The 18,103-nt window shown below is 43.3% G+C and overlaps 1 protein-coding gene across 6 annotated transcripts in view; it reads left to right on the top strand.

The window, feature by feature from the left end:
- Positions 1 to 813: 813 nt before the first annotated feature.
- LOC147460352 (lipase-like) overlaps positions 814 to 18,103 on the top strand; it is a 56,135-nt gene continuing 38,845 nt past the window's right edge. Inside the window, exons 1-3 of one of the 6 annotated variants that reach the window (XM_086511432.1) lie at positions 814 to 947; positions 1,040 to 1,124; positions 1,190 to 1,272. In XM_086511432.1, coding sequence (XP_086367558.1) covers positions 1,046 to 1,124; positions 1,190 to 1,272 — 162 coding nt within the window. In that variant the 5' untranslated portion in view covers positions 814 to 947; positions 1,040 to 1,045. Of the gene's footprint in view, positions 965 to 1,039; positions 1,125 to 1,189; positions 1,273 to 18,103 lie in introns of those variants that run through there. The other 5 variants (XM_086511435.1, XM_086511431.1, XM_086511433.1 and 2 more) reach the window with 5 other exon arrangements.

Below are 18,103 nucleotides of genomic sequence, written 5' to 3'. Positions count from 1 at the left end.
ATTATCAACAAATTTTTATAGCCAGGCCTAACAATAGTCTTATCAATGATCCGTAAAAGTGACTTGGGCCACTACAAATGGCTCATGCCAGTTTTTAGTAATTTGAGGATAATTTTTCACATGACCACAAAACTTCACAGAACGTCTTGAGCATGCAATTTAGATGCATATACAACTTTATAGTACAAAATTCAATCAAAAGTCTAAAAATAAAAATTCAAAATTTTCAAAATGACATTTAAAAAAAACATAAAACGACATTTCTCCACCTACTTTGGATAGTTGTCAAATGTCGCTAGTTTTTCCCAAAAATATAGAAGGTTCGTAGTCCTATCACATACATGATTATGTATTTTTGAGAGAAGTTTGAGCCTGCTTAAAATCCTTTGACCTATTTTTTGGAGGGAATATAAAATTTTGTGTGTTTGGACTGAGTATGTCTGAGATTTTGTATAGAGATACTCTGTGTGTGTGTGTGTGTGTGTGTGTGTGTGTGTGTGTGTGAATTGGACATGGGGAGGTAGGCCACAGGGGGAGCCGATTTTCTCTTTCTCTTTCTTTTGCGGGCTGGCCAGTTGGCCGAGTGTGTGTGTGTGTGTGGCTCTTGTCATTCCGAATCTCGTTATTGATTTGGATTTATTTTCATCCAAGCTAATATGTAACAGATTAGACTGATTGTTTAGACTGATTAGTCCTCAAAGATGGTTACAATTTGGAAACGGCTACACCATTAGATTTTTCTCCAATTTTGATTCAAGTCCTATTATTAGTGGTTTTTCATTTTGACCTTTTCACAAATTTTGGTGATTTTCTAATTCCCCCGTTATCAGCGCCAATCATAGTTTTGATTTTGTCTGCAAGAGTCGGGCTTTTGAAGGTTCTTCTCATCTTCTCATGTACCAGCTTTCTACAGGCGGATCGCTCGTGTCTCACGCTTCTTTGCGGTGGTTCTGGTTTATCCGTTGTTCGTTCGTTCGTTCGATCACCACGACAAGTCTCTGCAGAGCCCTTCTCACTTTCTCTCTGTCTCTTTTTGCAGGTCTGAATGGGCAAAACATTCGTGGGTCTTCTGATAGGCGTACTCCTGTCCTTCTGCTCGTTGCAATGTGTCACGGCAGGAAGAGGTACTCATAAAATTTAGCATTTTAGCTCACAGGTGTCGCTGTTGACTTGTACGTTTCTTTGACAGTTATGCCAGTGCTGGAAGACCCTAGCGATGGCTTTAATTATAACCGCACTTTTGCTCAAATCATGGTTGAATACGCTTCTGTAGTAAGTATTTTTCTGTTGTTGAGATGCAAACTTTTTGCATTCAGTAGGGTATCTTCTTGAATCTGTCACTGGAGTCCTTGAGAAGTGGGGACTCCAGGGAGAGTGTGCAGGAGGCGGCTCTGAAAACTGCGCTCAAGTGAAAACCTCTGAAGAGCCGTGTGAGAGCAAGGAGAGAGAAGAGTACCGACCACCAAACAAGCCACAACTAGCAAGCGAAGCCAAAACAACAAAACCTCACCTAAACCAAAAGAGGATGAAAAAAATTATACAAACAAAAACAAAAAACAAAAGCAACAGAAAGAAAAAGCAAGAACAATAACTCGAAGGACATGCATCCACGCAAACACACATGTAATGTGCAGCGGAAGTAAATGATGTTGAATGCTTAGGATGAGTGCTCAGTGTGTACTCAGGATTCCTTGTTACTGAAGGGGAGAGAGAGCTCCCCTTTACGTCATAAGAGATTGTGCAATAGACCAAAATAAGAGAGAATGCAAACTTAGTGAAAGTGCTGTGTGTGTGTGTGTGTGTGAGAGAGAGAGAGAGAGAGAGAGAGAGAGAGAGAGAGAGAGAGAGAGAGATGAGGTCCTGAATCCCCCTTCAAGGGTCCCCCTCTCTATTGCTAGAGAGGTATTTGCTTTAGATTTGCACTAATGCTGGTACAACATGTCACAAAGTGATGACGTGACGGACAACAGAAACCCTAATTTCTTCCAAAAGCCCTAATTTTTGGAAATCGCGGAGGCTAATTTTTTTTTTTAAATATTTTTTTTAATGATAAGCGACGCGAATCTTGCTTTTTCTTTACGCAATGAGAAAGAGAGAGAGAATGCTTTTGCTTTCAAGTTTTGACTCTTTGAGAGAGAGAGAGAGAGAGAGAGAGAGAGAGAGAGAGAGAGAGAGAGAGAGAGAGAGAGAGAGAGCAGTTGCTTTTGATTTGAAGCTTTTGGGGCTTTGCTTTTGGGTATCCCTTGTAACCTTTAAATTAGTGGTGAGGGCCTCACTTCTTAGAGCATTTGGACGCAGAGTCTGAGAGTGAAACCCTAACCGCTCTCTTGTACTTTGATGATTGATTAATACAAAAAGAAATACCGAAAGGGGCGCCAGTCTTTGGGGCCAATATCTCTAGGCACGGAACTCCGTCGGGCCAATGCAAATCTATTGTGATCTGTGAATTGTTTCGAAGTGGTTATTTGGTGCTGTTGCGATTGATTCTTGACTTGGAGTGTCCAAGTCTGTTACAGTGGTATCAGAGCACGGCCGATTTCTCTTCTATGGGAAATCCGATCCCCAATTTTTTTTCCGTGGCACCTATGGCTTTAGGCAATGATCAGTCGACTCCCTCTGCATCTGGAGATGCGGGTTGGGATCACAACGAAGATTCAGATAGAGAGTATGGCCCGCCTCGGCCTACTCAGGCGGAGCAAAGAGAGATGAAGCGTCGTCAATTGATCGGCGATGCAACAAAGATGATGCTCAGTTTTGCGAAGGATCTGAAATTGGCAAAATATATGAGCAAGACTTCTTTTTAAGGAAGTGCATGCACAGTGGCAGAAAACCACTACACCACCCCCGAAATCTGCTTTCAAGAAACCTTCTGATCCCAAACATATTCAGAGAAGGAACTAGAAGAGGTGGTTGGTGCACGGATTGCTTAGCTTTTTCACGCACAGAAGAAAGCCAAAAAACATGGCAAAAAGCAGAAGAAAAGTGTCACAAAAATACGGAAGCGTAAACTGACGTTTAATTGCACTTCAAATACTCAAGAGAATTAGAGGGAGCGAGAAAACTTGACACTTCATTGGGGACCAGAAGATGGGTTGGTCCCCCCCCATAAAGAGAATATCTTTATTACTAAGGGAGAATCTTTACAAGCACAGGAACGGGGCATACGCCCGTCCTCTATTCTTTCTTCTGTTCTGTTCTGACTACTGACTGAGAAAGTGTTTCCACTTTCTTTCTGCTTAGGGGATTTCCCATCTTCTGCGAGACTGGTTGGAAGCTCTCGAAAAGAGAGTCTATCTTCCAAAACAGCTCATCGGAAGCTCTCACAGAGGAAAGTCCATCTTTCGTTATGTATTGCCTTCATGCTCATTCATTCATGCATCGAACACAAAAGAGAAAAACAAGCAAAATAGCTGTAATTTTTTGTACATAACCTGAAATTCTTACCTGTGTACACCCTACGCCGAAACAGAGGTCTTCTTCGCGATGGAATCGCGCCAAACTTGGTGTAGACTTAGGATAAGGAAAGAGAAGAGAATTTCTATGGCTGATTTGCTGAAAACAGCCCTAATCGAGGTGATTAGGGACTGAAAACAGAGAATTACAGCAGCCGCACTCTGCTAAGAGAGCGTCTACGGCAGCTTCTTGCGATGAAACTTCACCAGAAGGTTTCTATGACTGTGAGATCCCTTGTTCTTGACAATGGGAGCACAAGGCTACCACATATGTCGCAAGGGGCTGCTCTCAAGCTTCAATGGAGGGCTCCACCGCGTAGAGCACGCTCACATTAGGGGGGGTAGGTGCACTGCCAGCCCTGAAAATGGGGGAGGGGGGGCTCCTAAATAGCCATCAGGGAGAGGGGACACTAGGAAGAGAGAGAGGGTGAGAGTGAGAGTGAGAGAGAGTTAGTTTGCATTGGTAAGTGTGCCACTTGGCACACTTACTTTAAAAACTTAAAAACCATTCAACTTTTGACTTTAAAAACTTCTAGCTCATTAATTAAAAATGTGCAACTAACTAACAACTGCTACCAATGATTCTTTTATGAGAACACCAAAGGTCTGTCGGCGCAATGCCGCACCGGCACTGCACCGCCTTTACCTGTTCACACTTGTCCGGCCGCCCGCCCGGGCACGGACCGTTAAATTTAATTTAACGAAACTTACCCTAAGGCTTTATTAGCTTTATTAGCCTTAGGGTCACTGTTCTAAGGACCCCATCTCATTCATGTGCTTGTATTGACGCGCGTATTTTTCCTGAGCCTAAAATCTGAGGCTACTGCTTATCCCTTTCTGAAGACCCGATTTCCCAATCACTAGGGCTTCAGGGTAATTTCTGCTAAGGTCCCTCTGAGGTGTTCTAGCCCGCATTTAGGCTCACCTGAGGCCTTAGAACTGCTAGGTCTATTCTGGTGTGCACACAACTAATTAGATAATTCTTTTCTCGTAAATAAATTAATTATTTACAAAGTCTGACTTAGTTACATCCCTCTTGGTTCTAAACAGTTGACCTCAACTGTAGAGCGTCAACATAACTGTGGAAGATGTCAGGGTAGTCCTTGAGATCGGACTCAGTCATCCACTTTGCATCTAAAGGAGTGTAATGCTTGAACTTGACTAAATACTTTCGATGTAGACTCCCCGACTTGAGTTGTCTCTCCGAGTGGTGTATTATCTGTTCAGGTTGAAGGATTTCCTCAGTCTCTTCGACTTTTGGAGGATCTTCTTGTACTGGCGCCACTGGAGGAGGTCCAACATATGGTCAGAGGAGACTGACATGAAAAGCATTGTGGATGCGCCAGTGAGAAGGCAAATCCAATCTGAAAGTCACATCATTGACTTTATTTGTAATTTTGAAAGGGCCGTAGAATCTATGGGAAAGTTTGACAACTTTCCCTTTGCCGACCCGCTTTTTCAATCTAGCTTTCTCAAACCGAAGCAGGACATATTGTCCTTTTTCAAGATTGAGATTCCTTCTGTGCTTGTCTGCTTTTCTCTTCTGTTGCTCTTGAGTACGAAGAATTGCTTGCTTTACTTGTTGATGGGTGATATCAATATTGCGCACAAATTCATCTGCGGCGAAGATGTTTTCTTTGGTCACCATAATAGGAAGTAAGAGTGGCTTCCCGTAAATAATTTCGAAGGGGGCTTTACCAATTGAGGAATGTATGGTATTATTATACGCAAACTCAACTATTGGTAAGTACTGTTCCCATTCGGATTGTCGTTCCGAAACATAGCACTTGAGGAGATCTAAAACAGTGGCATTAGCGATTTCGCTTTGACCATCTGTTTGAGGATGATAAGCTGATGAAAAATCAAGCTTAGTTCCCAAGTTTTCAAACAATGCCTGCCAAAATAGACTAGTCATGCGGGGATCTCTATCGCTGACAATAGTCTTTGGCAATCCATGGAGTTTAAAAATCTGAGCTAGAAATATTCTAGCCATGTGATCAGCTTTGATCGTCTTTTTTACTGGAAGAAAATGTGCTTGCTTATTGAACCTGTCTACTATAGTCCAGATTGCATCATTTCCATTCTTGGATCTAGGAAGATCCGTAATAAAATCCATGGCAATACTTTCCCATGGCGTGTTAGGCACAGGGAGCGGCTGAAGTTTGCCATAAACTTTATGTCTGTCATATTTCACTTTTTGGCATACTAAACACTCACGTACATGTTTTTCAATGTCTGCACGGAGTGTTGGCCAAAAGAAATACCTTTCGAGGGCACTAGTGGTGGAAGCAATTCCCCGATGCCCGGCATAAGGAGAATTATGTGCTTCATCCATCACCTTTTGTAGTAAAGGCTGAGCTATGCATATTGCTTGTTGACGATAGAGTGTATTATCCCTGATAGAATAAGGTGGCTTTGAGTGACCAGGTTGAAGATCTGCCCAAATTGTGGCGAAGTCTGGATCTTGAGGATACATCTCGCTGAGAGATTCTAGTTCCTCATGATAAATTGTTGTTAGTGCATTGATCTTTGGACGCCTGGAGAGAGCATCTGCAACTGCATTCTTTGTTCCAGAAGTGTGTAAAATCTGAAAATGAAACATTGAAAGAAAGTTGGCCCATCTCATCTGCTTTTCTGATAACTTTCTCTGTGTGAGAAAGTAGCGAAGACTTTGATGATCTGTCTTGATAATAAAATCAGCTCCTAATAGATAGTGTTTCCAAATGGAAAGAGCATGAATTACTGCCATTAGCTCTTTTTCGTATATGGAGGCATGCAACTCTGCATCTTTAAGGCGCCGACTTTCATAGGCTATCGCGTGACCCTCTTGGTTCAAAACTGTTCAAAACTTTCTTGAAAGAAAGTTGGCCCATCTCATCTGCTTTTCTGATAACTTTCTCTGTGTGAGAAAGTAGCGAAGACTTTGATGATCTGTCTTGATAATAAAATCAGCTCCTAATAGATAGTGTTTCCAAATGGAAAGAGCATGAATTACTGCCATTAGCTCTTTTTCGTATATGGAGGCATGCAACTCTGCATCTTTAAGGCGCCGACTTTCATAGGCTATCGCGTGACCCTCTTGGTTCAAAACTGCTCCTACACAATCTCCAGATGCATCGCAGTATACCTCGAAAGGTTTGCGAAGATCAGGGACGGTAAGAACGGGTCCGTTACTAAGTAGATACTTAAGCTTTTCGAAAGCTTGTTTTTGTCCAGACCCCCAATGGAATGGAATCCGCTTCTTTGTCAGGTCATGGAGGAGACCTGCTATCGTGGCAAAAGCTCGAATGAAACGCCGATAATAAGAACAGAGGCCAAGGAAACTTCGTACATCATGTACTGTAGTTGGCGTAGGCCATTCTACAACTGCTTGAATCTTTTCAGGGTCCATTCTCACCTGGTTGTGAGATACTATATGGCCCCAATAGTGGATTTCTTTTAAAAAGAACTCACTCTTCTTAGCATTCACAAATAATTTGTGTTTGCGTAATTCTTCAAACACTAAGGCGAGATGCATATAGTGTTCGTCTTTCGTCTCTGAGAAGATTAAGACGTCATCAAAGAAAACGCCTGTAAAACTTCTATATGAGTGGAAGATTCTATCCATCATTGTGTTGAATGTAGCTGGTGCATTAGTGAGTCCAAAAGGCATCACTAAGAATTCATACAACCCGAAGGTTGTTCTAAATGAAGTCTTATGCACATCCTGAGGAGCTATGTGGATTTGATGATAACCGCTCTTCAAGTCTATACGACTAAAGACACTTGCTCCTTGTAACTTGTCAAGAATGTCGTCAATCCGAGGGATTGGAAATCGATTCTTGATTGTGATCTTGTTTAGAGATCTATAGTCTATGCACATGCGGAATGTGCCATCCTTTTTCTGTACTAGCAAGACAGGTGAACAATATGGAGAAGTACTAGGCCTTATTAAGCCCTTCTCCAAAAGTTCGTTAACCTGCTTGAGAATTTCCTCTTGCTGCATTAGACTAACTCGATAAGGAGGCTGATTTGGAGGAGAACTTCCTGGGATCAAATCAATGGTATGATCCTCAGGTCGCGAAGGTGGGAGTTCATTTGGAAGTTCATCTGCAAAACAATCTTTATATCTTTCTATTAACTTAAGTCTTTTTTGCTCTAAAGAGGAAGAAAGTTGTGAAACAGACACATCTCTCTCTCTTGCAAAAATCAAGTACGCTGAAACACACTTTTTCATTTCTTTCTTGATGGCAATGTGGTTGGCGATAGAAATACGCCAATCACCTGCATCTGCAAGTACAAGATACTCCTTTCCTTTATGAGCAAAAGACAAGGTTTTCTGAACATAGTCAGGAATGGGATGCATCTTGTAGTGCCAAGGCATTTCCAAGATAACATCGCATCCTTCAAGTGAAGCTAGTAAGAAAGACTCTTGATCCTTGTAGTGGTCGACCTTTAGATTCAACTTCCCTATGATTGGAGTAGAGTTTGAGTTCTGCCCTTTGAAAGCTGATTGCGCTTGAATAGAGACTCCAAAACGATTGGGCTGCAAGTTCAGGTCGTCAGCTAGCTGGGTAGAGATGAAGTTGTCTGTACTACCAGGGTCAAACAAAATAAGAGCCCGCTGGTTGTTGATACTACCCCATGCTTTGAGAAGAGCTCTTTCTTTTCCATCCTTGGTTGTATTTCCCTGTACATCTGGGACTGCATTGGAGGAGGGTGGTTGTGGAGGTTTGGTTGGACAGTCACCCTTCATATGACCAACTTGTCCGCACTTGAAGCATCTTCCTTCACTAGTGTAGGTTCGCAACTCAGCAGGAGAGAGATATCTCCCTTTCTTGGGCTGATTTGGCTTTGCTTCTGCTTCGGAGGCGGTTCTTTTCTTCTTTTGAGAAGAAGTAGAAGAGGTAGGTTGCTCATGGAGAGCCTTCTGCTTGGCATGGTAAGTGCTTTGCTCCATCTTCCTTGGAGTACCCTTGTCATGTATTCCATCAGCTATGCGGGCTGATTCCATAAGTATCTGCAAGTTACCTCGAGGGTAAAGCTTCATAGCCTTTTGCAAGGCTTCATGCAAACCTGCTTCAAACTTGCGCATCTTCTCCGAATCGTCAATCTTCTTGAATGGAGTGACTTTCAAGAGAACGTCCCAAAACCTATCCACATAGCGTGGAACAGTTTCGTTCTCTGACTGTGAAAGTCGATCCCATTCTTTCTTTACCTCTTCCTCATAGTCTGGAGGAAGGAACTGTGCGTAGAACTCCTTCTTGAAAGCGGTCCAATCTTGGGGTTTGCGATCTTCCAGGATAAGGGTTAACCACCAATTGCTGGCGGTGCCTTTCAGGTACAAACTAACATGGCGAAGCTTGGATCTTTCTTTAAAATTCCCTTCAGCAAATGCAACTTCAAATTGGCGGATGAAAGCCAAAGCCTTGTCATTATCACGCCGTCCATTGTAGGTGTCGAATTTCACATCTCTATCTCTCGACTTGAATGTTTTTTGCTTGTGGTGCTTCTTCTTATGGTGCTCCTTCTTTCTATGCTTAGACTCCTTGGGAATAGGAGTCCTTTCCCTTGAATGTACTTCTTGCTGCGACGGATCGTCGAGAAACATGTCTTCCGGAGAAACTATGTCTTCCAGATCCTTCATGAAAGAGAACTGAGGGGAATCAGGGGGATCCTGCTCTTGAACTTTTGGATTAAACCGCACATGACGTTCTGGAGATTTCTTCTGCCTCTCGCGCATGCGGGAAGTTCCAATCAAAGGATCTTTTCTTGGTTGTGGCGCCTTTGGGTTCTGCGGAATTTCTCCCGACCCCATCGGCATTTTCTCCTTCCCTTTTTCAAGAGTATGGAGAATCTTTTGAACTTCTGGATGGGAGAGAGCTTTCTGCAACTCTTCCACCTACTGTTGAAGGAGAGAGAACTCTATCTCGCGTCCTCCCATTTCTGCAGTCTGCCAAGAGTCGTCAATCCCTTCAGGAAGAGAGAGAGGACCTTGCTCTGATACCACTGTCACAAAAATACGGAAGCGTAAACTGACGTTTAATTGCACTTCAAATACTCAAGAGAATTAGAGGGAGCGAGAAAACTTGACACTTCATTGGGGACCAGAAGATGGGCTGGTCCCCCCCCATAAAGAGAATATCTTTATTACTAAGGGAGAATCTTTACAAGCACAGGAACGGGGCATACGCCCGTCCTCTATTCTTTCTTCTGTTTTGTTCTGACTACTGACTGAGAAAGTGTTTCCACTTTCTTTCTGCTTAGGGGATTTCCCATCTTCTGCGAGACTGGTTGGAAGCTCTCGAAAAGATAGTCTATCTTCCAAAACAGCTCATCGGAAGCTCTCACAGAGGAAAGTCCATCTTTCGTTATGTATTGCCTTCATGCTCATTCATTCATGCATCGAACACAAAAGAGAAAAACAAGCAAAATAGCTGTAATTTTCTGTACATAACCTGAAATTCTTACCTGTGCACACCCCTACGCTGAAACAGAGGTCTTCTTCGCGATGGAATCGCGCCAAACTTGGTGTAGACTTAGGATAAGGAAAGAGAAGAGAATTTCTATGGCTGATTTGCTGAAAACAGCCCTAATCGAGGTGATTAGGGACTGAAAACAGAGAATTACAGCAGCCGCACTCTGCTAAGAGAGCGTCTACGGCAGCTTCTTGCGATGAAACTTCACCAGAAGGTTTCTATGACTGTGAGATCCCTTGTTCTTGACAATGGGAGCACAAGGCTACCACATATGTCGCAAGGGGCTGCTCTCAAGCTTCAATGGAGGGCTCCACCGCGTAGAGCACGCTCACATTAGGGGGGGTAGGTGCACTGCCAACCCTGAAAATGGGGGAGGGGGGGCTCCTAAATAGCCATCAGGGAGAGGGGGCACTAGGAAGAGAGAGAGGGTGAGAGTGAGAGTGAGAGAGAGTTAGTTTGCATTGGTAAGTGTGCCACTTGGCACACTTACTTTAAAAACTTAAAAACCATTCAACTTTTGACTTTAAAAACTTCTAGCTCATTAATTAAAAATGTGCAACTAACTAACAACTGCTACCAATGATTCTTTTATGAGAACACCAAAGGTCTGTCGGCGCAATGCCGCACCGGCACTGCACCGCCTTTACCTGTTCACACTTGTCCGGCCGCCCGCCCGGGCACGGACCGTTAAATTTAATTTAACGAAACTTACCCTAAGGCTTTATTAGCTTTATTAGCCTTAGGGTCACTGTTCTAAGGACCCCATCTCATTCATGTGCTTGTACTGACGCGCGTATTTTTCCTGAGCCTAAAATCTGAGGCTACTGCTTACCCCTTTCTGAAGACCCGATTTCCCAATCACTAGGGCTTCAGGGTAATTCCTGCTAAGGTCCCTCTGAGGTGTTCTAGCCCGCATTTAGGCTCACCTGAGGCCTTAGAACTGCTAGGTCTATTCTGGTGTGCACACAACTAATTAGATAATTCTTTTCTCGTAAATAAATTAATTATTTACAAAGTCTGACTTAGTTACAAAAAGCACTGACTTTCCAAGTTATTTGGGTCGTTAGTCGACTTTTCACAAGGCAAAGAAACAGAAGAAGCGTGTTTGATTTGAAGGAGTACCCATTTCTTCTTCTTCTTCTTCCTTTGACAGTTCTTCTAGCTCCTCGGATTCGAGCGAAGAAGACAGAAAAGGTAAAAAGCAAAGCAAGAAGCAACGTTTCAGAAAGGGCAAGAGAAAGGCAAAGAAGTCTAATGCTCGCCTAGAGACTAACAGTTCTACTGAGGACTCGTCTACAGACAGCTCAGATTCCGATGACGGAAACTTTTATGCGAACAAGAAGATTTATTTTTTATTTTTTATACAAAGCTAACCAGTAGGACTTTCTCGAAGATAAAAGCAAGAAAGTCCGAGAGTTTAAGGAAGGTGGCCACTTGATCAAGTTTGATACTTTTTCAGGATACTCAGATGCTTCGAAGGCTTTGTCTTTTATACAGCAGTTTGACATCGCTTTCGTGGGAGGACGCTATTCAGAGCACTCCAAAATTCGGAGAGCTGTCTCTTACTCTAAGCGGAATGCTTGTACTTGGTGGTCCACACTTCTTTTAAACAAGACTGCGCCAGTTAAATGACTGAAATTTAAGAAGCTTTTTTTTTCTTCTTGGTTGACGCAAGAATATGAACGAGATATACGAGCTGCTTGAAACCATCTTCGGATGACCAAGAAAGATACAATCAATGCTTATTGTGAAAGATTCTGGAGCTCTTTTCTACCCGTCTCTTTATTCAAGAAGATCTCATTCATAGAACAAATTGAGCGGTTTACCTTGGGTCTACCTACAGAGATCCGAGATCACTGCTTGGAACAGAAGTCAACTTCTATTCAGGAGTTGATGAGTCATGCGAAGCGGGGCTTTGCCATTCACTCTGGCAGTTTGACCTATCCCACAAATGAGGCCATGACACAACGAGCCAAACAGACTTCTGGGAATGAAAGTAGAAAGAAAAAGAACAACCCAGAGAAAAAGGATGCACGACCCAAGCTTACTCCTGAGGAGAGAGCTCGCTTCATCAGAGAGGGAAAGTGCTTTGGATGCGGGGAACATGGACATATCTCCGCGAAGTGCCCTAAAAAGACACAGAAAGAACAGAATGATAAAGAATGACGACAGGCCTGAGAGTTCGAGAGCAGCTGAGGAACGTGGAAGAAAAGGCAGATAGAAAAGCAGAACTCGTACCACATGGCGTGGGACTTGCATCGAATCAAATGAATGAAAGTACAAACTTTGCCGCTTTTTGGGGCAAAGTGAAGGATGAGGAAGCTCTTTTGAAGGAGCCAAGGCCAACTTCTTTTCACTTGAATTGGCGGCTCGATTTGGAATTACGCCTGACAGACTGACGCCACAGGCGAAGGTACGACTGGCACCCGGATGGGATGTTGCCATTACATCGAGCATTGGCAAACTTCGTTTCCAATGATAGGGGTGTTCAGGGCACGCGAGTGACGTTCTACTCGGAATCCCTTGGTACCACCAAAACTACGGCGTGGTTGACTACCGGGCCGAGAAAGCGACTTTGACAAATGAAGGGCTCAGAGATTGTACTTGATGAACTTCAGTTTCTTTACTCATTCTTTTGGGAGAAAACTGAACGATGAATAAAGGTTGAATATGTTTTGATCTGAACAAAAGAACGCCAAGATTTTTCTCCACACTCATGCTGATTGCTTTTTAGAGGGCCTGAAGATCAGACCATTGACCTGATACTTGGAAGCATGTCACCGAACCGGCCACCTTATCGCGTGAGCCGAGTACAGATTGAAAAGATTATGAACCAAGTGAAAGACCTCTTAGAAAAGAGTCTTGTCCAGCCTGGACTTCACCGTACTGCTCTCCACTGTTGTTGGATTTGAAGAAAGACGGATCTTGGAGAATGTGCATTGATTATAGAGCTCTCAACAAAATCACCATCAAGAATAGATTTCCGATTCCTAGGATCGATGATATACTCGATAGGTTACAGGGATCCTCGTGCTTAGCAGGATTGACTTGAAGAGTGGATATCATCAGATCCGAATCGCGTTGGAAGACGTCTACAAGACAGCTTTTCGGACGACTTTTGGGTTATTTGAGTTTTTGGTTATGCCTTTTGGCTTAACCAATGCTCCTGTGACATTTAACCGGATGATGGACAGGATTTTTCGAGAGCACATGCTATTTGTTGGCACTTTCTTTCATGATATCATTGTTTTCTCCAAGAATGAGACAGAACACAGAAATCATTTGCTTCAGAGATACACTTTTTGGGACACTTTGTCTCAGCAACAGGAGTGCAAATGGATCCGGCCAAGATAGACACTATCTGTGATTGGCCCGATTTGAAGAATGTCCATGAAGTTGAAAGCTTCTTGGGACTGTGTTCGTACTACAGACGGTTCATTCGAAAGTTTGCAGAGGTTGCTTCCACTTTGCATATCTTGACACAAAAAGGAGTCCCTTTCTTGTGGGGATCCACAGAGGTGACTGCCTTTCAGACATTGAAAGAGAAATTGACTACGGGACCTATTTTGACTTTGCCGGACTTGCAGAAGTCATTTGAAGTATATTGTGATGCTTGTGGTCGTAGTCTGGATGCGGTCTTGATGCATAGCTTACGAGAGCCGTTTGTTCTCTAGGCCGGAGATGACAGCACAGATTTATGAGAGAGCTTTTGGCGGTTATCCATGCTCTTACTCAGTGGCGGCATTACCTACTCGGAGCGGATTTTACTGTCTTCACAGACCATCAGAGTTTGCGCTACTTCTTGTCACAGAAGCAGCTTTCAGAAAAGCAGATGTGGTGGGCGAACATCTTGTCACAGTTCCACTTCCAGATTGTCCATGTGCAGGGACAGAAGAATGTGGTGGCAGATGCTTTGTCTCGGAAACCGTTGGTTCTTGCTATTTCCGTGATACATCATAGGAGCTTCGAGGATATGGTCGATCAGTATGCCACAGATACAGATTTTGCAGATATTTTCACACGGATATGGGATGGGGAGAGTAGCTGGATACTCTCTTCGGGAAGGCTACTTGATGAGAAAGACTATGTTGTGCGTTACACAGCCGTTGAGAGAAAAGGTTATGATTTTAAAACATTTTTAAGTTAATAATGTTTTGTTTTATCTAGTTTTGTTTCGTAGCAAACAAAGTGATTTAGTTTGTTCTGTTTGTTTGTTTTTGTTTTTGTTTTCTTTCTTGGTTCCTTGCTTTTATAGGTTTATGAGTGCTTTATTCTCTCTTATAATTCGTGAGTTCAGACTATTCTGAACTTATGAAGGTATATATAAAAGGTTATGATTGAATGCCATTGTCCACCTCTTACGGGTCACCGCGGCATTGCTACCACCATGAAGGGGTAGAGAGATACTTCTTTTGGCCGAGACTCAAAAAGGATGTGGAAGAGTTTGTGCGTAGTATGCCAGAAGGTCAAGTTTGACAGGCATAAGGCACAGGAATTGGTAATGCCTCCACCCATACCCACCCGCCCCTGGAAAAATATTGAAATGGATTTCATTTTCGATCTCCCGAGAACACAAAATGATCACGATGATTTTCCGATTACATGGCACGTCTGAGACGATTGTCTCCAACAGAGACCCCAGATTTATGAGTTTGTTTTGGAAGGCAATTTGGGAGAACATTGGCACGCGGTTGCAGTTCTCGTCATCGTTCACTTGCAGACTGACGGGCAATTTGAGATTGCCAATTCAGTGATTTTAGATTTATTGAACCCTTGTATCTCGGATTAGAATACTCAATGGGAAAAGAACTTACCTTTGGTGGAATTTGCCTACAATAACACTTTGACGGGGAAGACCCCATGTGAGATTGTTGAAAGTGTTGCGAAGGTTCCATCCTTCCTGAGCACGGAAGATTAGATATTTGAAGCGGATGAATATTCGCGAGATTTGGATACGGCTTTTGCCAAGGTTCGCGAGACTTTGCAGGAGTCTCAAGAACGACAGAAAAAGGCAGCGGATCGCCATTGTCGCGACTTGAAATTGAAGGAGGATGATTGGGTGCTCTTACGTTTTGAGAAGGCACGCCTACAAAAGAAAAAGGGAAAGGAGAGGCTTTTTCCAAAGCTTAGGATGCGATACTACGGACCTTTCCAGATCACTGACAAGATAAATGATGTCTCCTTCTGATTGAAACTGCCAGATACTTGGAGGATTCACAATGCATTGCATGTGAGTCTCTTGAAACCTGTTAAGGGTGATGTGCCTGATGATGGGGAGCCTGATGAGCAACCCGAAGTGGAAGAAAACGAGGAGATCCTTGTTCCTGAATAGATTTTCGCACATAATGATACGAAGAAAGGTAAAGTCCGAAGGCGGTTCTTGGTTAAGTTCAAGAACTTTCTTGCATTTGATGCGAAGTGGATGGAGGAGGAGGACCTAGCAGATACTCCTCGGATTGTGAAACTTTACCTTGATGTTTTGGTTTAGCATAGTCTACTCCAAACGGAACCCAGAATTCAGCTTGGCCGGAGATCTGGTGCAGTGGGATGCACAAGAGGGGAGTCACTCCGCTCCCTTGTCAACAGATGCCTTGATTTTGATACTGAAGTCACTGATGTCTCTTTGAGCTTCAGGGATACTGAGAGCTGACAGTATTCTGCTGGATGACTTTATGAAATGGAATTCCTAATAATGATACTGATTTGTTCTTGACTTCTTTTGAGTGCAGGAATTGATAGACGAAATGACTGCAGCATTTTGGTCTACTTGATCTCGAATAGACATGGTTGCAATAGGGGTTAGTCAATCGGACATCGATGAGGTCCCGATTGGACCTAGATGTGATTGCTAGCTACATTGCCGATAAATCATGGTCTAAGATCTGAATGAATGTTGAATGTCATGTGATGTCCTGTGATGTCGTGTGATGTGACTGTCGGTTTTGTACATGTGCTAGATGTGTGCTCCTAGTACGTAGGTACTAACAGTCAGTGTCTGCTAAGACGGTTTATGGCTTTTGTCGGTTTTGCAGGTGTAATCGCGGTCGATTACAATGCTTTCAAGAGGGGGGTATGTCACAAAGTGATGACGTGGCGGATAGCAGAAACCCTAATTTCTGCCATAAACCCTAAAATTCCTGCAAACCCTAATTTCTGCCAAAAACCCTAATTTCCGGAAATCGCAGAGGCTTTTTTTTTTGTTTAATAAATAAATTTTAATGATGAGCGACGCGAATCTTACTTTTTCTCTACGCGATGAGAAAGAGAGAGAATGCTTTTGCTTTCAAGTTTTGACTCTCTGTGAGAGAGAGAGAGAGCAGTTGCTTTTGATTTGAAGCTTTTGGGGCTCTGCTTTTGGGCATCCCTTGTAACCTTTAAATTAGTGGTGAGGGCCTCACTTCTCAGAGCATCTGGACGCAGAGTCTAAGAGTGAAACCCTAACCGCTCTCTTGTACTTTGATGATTGATTAATACAAAAAGAAATACCGAAAGGGACGCCAGTCTTTGGGGCCAATATCTCTAGGCACAGAACTCCGCCGTGCCAGTGCAAATCTATTGTGATCTGTGAATTGTTTTGAAGTGGTTATTTGGTGTTGTCGCGATTGATTCTTGACTTGGAGTGTCCAAGTCTGTTACACAACGCTAGATGCGGAGATGCTTGACGATACTTGGTACTGCGAGGCTAAAGGCTGAAAATGCAAAAACGCTAAGGATGCTACTTGGAATCTGGCTGATCCGCTATCGCCGGGGACGGTGATGGGCCGAAAAACTGAAAAGGCTGATAGACTGGGCTTGAATCCGCAACCGGCTCGACGATGAACAAGCTTTGGAAACGCTGGGACTTGATGGCTGAAAACGTTGGATCTTGATGGCTGGAAATGCTGATGAAGTGGGCTGAATTTTAAGGCTGAAAACATTGGCTGCTGATGGTTCTTGGTACTTGTCACAAATGGGAGCGCACACGAATAATCAAGAAGCTGAAAATAAAGAATCTTTCAACTAAAAGAGTCGAAGGAGAAGATCAACACAGTATTTGGGACCTATTTGGGACCAAAAGATGGGCTGGTCTCCCCCCTTAAAGAGAATCTTTATTAGGGAAAATGTCACAAGCGGGAGCGCATAACAATATAAAATACATTCGGATGAATAGAATTTATCACTTATTACTGAAGCCAAAGGATATAGAGAGAAATAGATAGACAGAGAGATAGAGAGTGAGAAGATCGACACAGTACTGGGGACCAGAAGATGGGCTGGTCCCCCCGTAATAGTATCTTTATTACTGTGCGCCTATGTCGCATGTGTCAATGCAAGGAACTTGCCGATACACCGTGTGGGAGCCACAAATGGCTCCAAGCACACAACAAGCCTAAACTAGTAAGCTCAAAGAAGGCGATGGTGTGTCACTCACCGCTCTACGCTTGCTTCGTGGAGGATTCCTCGCCGCGAAGAAGAAAGAGACGCCGCTACGCCGCGCTCAACCGCCTCACCGTCGCCGTGCCGCCGCAATGCTCGATCGCACACACTCTCTCTCTCTCTCTCTCTCTCTCACATACACACACACACACAAGGAGGTGAAGAAGAAGAAGATGGAGATGGAGATGGAGCAAGAGCACTCTTCTATTGCACAAATGAGAGAATCAGTGGATTTTAGGTTTAGTTGACTTTTATATGAGCTCGCCCTATTCACACTTGGGCGCCCATGCTTAGCCAACTAATCCCTTGAATGTTCCAGTTAGAGTGCGCCTCTCATCGGCGATCACTCTTACCCTTTTCCTATTGGACCAACAAGCCCGATACCTGACTCTATCAAATAAATAATACAATGTCGGCCGTAGGATACAACGTCCGTCGTAGGTGATAGGGTGTCCGTGAGCCGTGAGGGTTAACATACCCCCCTTCCTGATGTAGATTCCATCCTCGGAAGCTATTGAGTTGAAGCTCGTTCGTCGAGGTGGAAGAGCATTTGAGATGAATGTCCTTAGCCTTCTTCAGTCACTGCAAAATCAAACAACATTGGCACAATAATTGCATTCTCATAAGCGATTAAAAAGCATATGTAGTTTTAGGCAGACAAATTGATTGGTAACAGAATTTTAAACAATTTGTCAGCAATAAACATTAAATTGCAATGTAATCAAATGCATAAACAGATGTAAAGGTAAAAAATTAAACAAGTCTGGGATCGCTAAT

Source organism: Adiantum capillus-veneris, chromosome 4 (genome assembly GCF_014529385.1).
Source record: "Adiantum capillus-veneris isolate H3 chromosome 4, ASM1452938v2, whole genome shotgun sequence".
Classification (NCBI taxonomy): Eukaryota; Viridiplantae; Streptophyta; class Polypodiopsida; order Polypodiales; family Pteridaceae; genus Adiantum; species Adiantum capillus-veneris.
The sequence above is the reverse complement of the archived record's forward strand: the minus strand, read 5'-3'. Positions and strand labels throughout refer to the sequence as shown.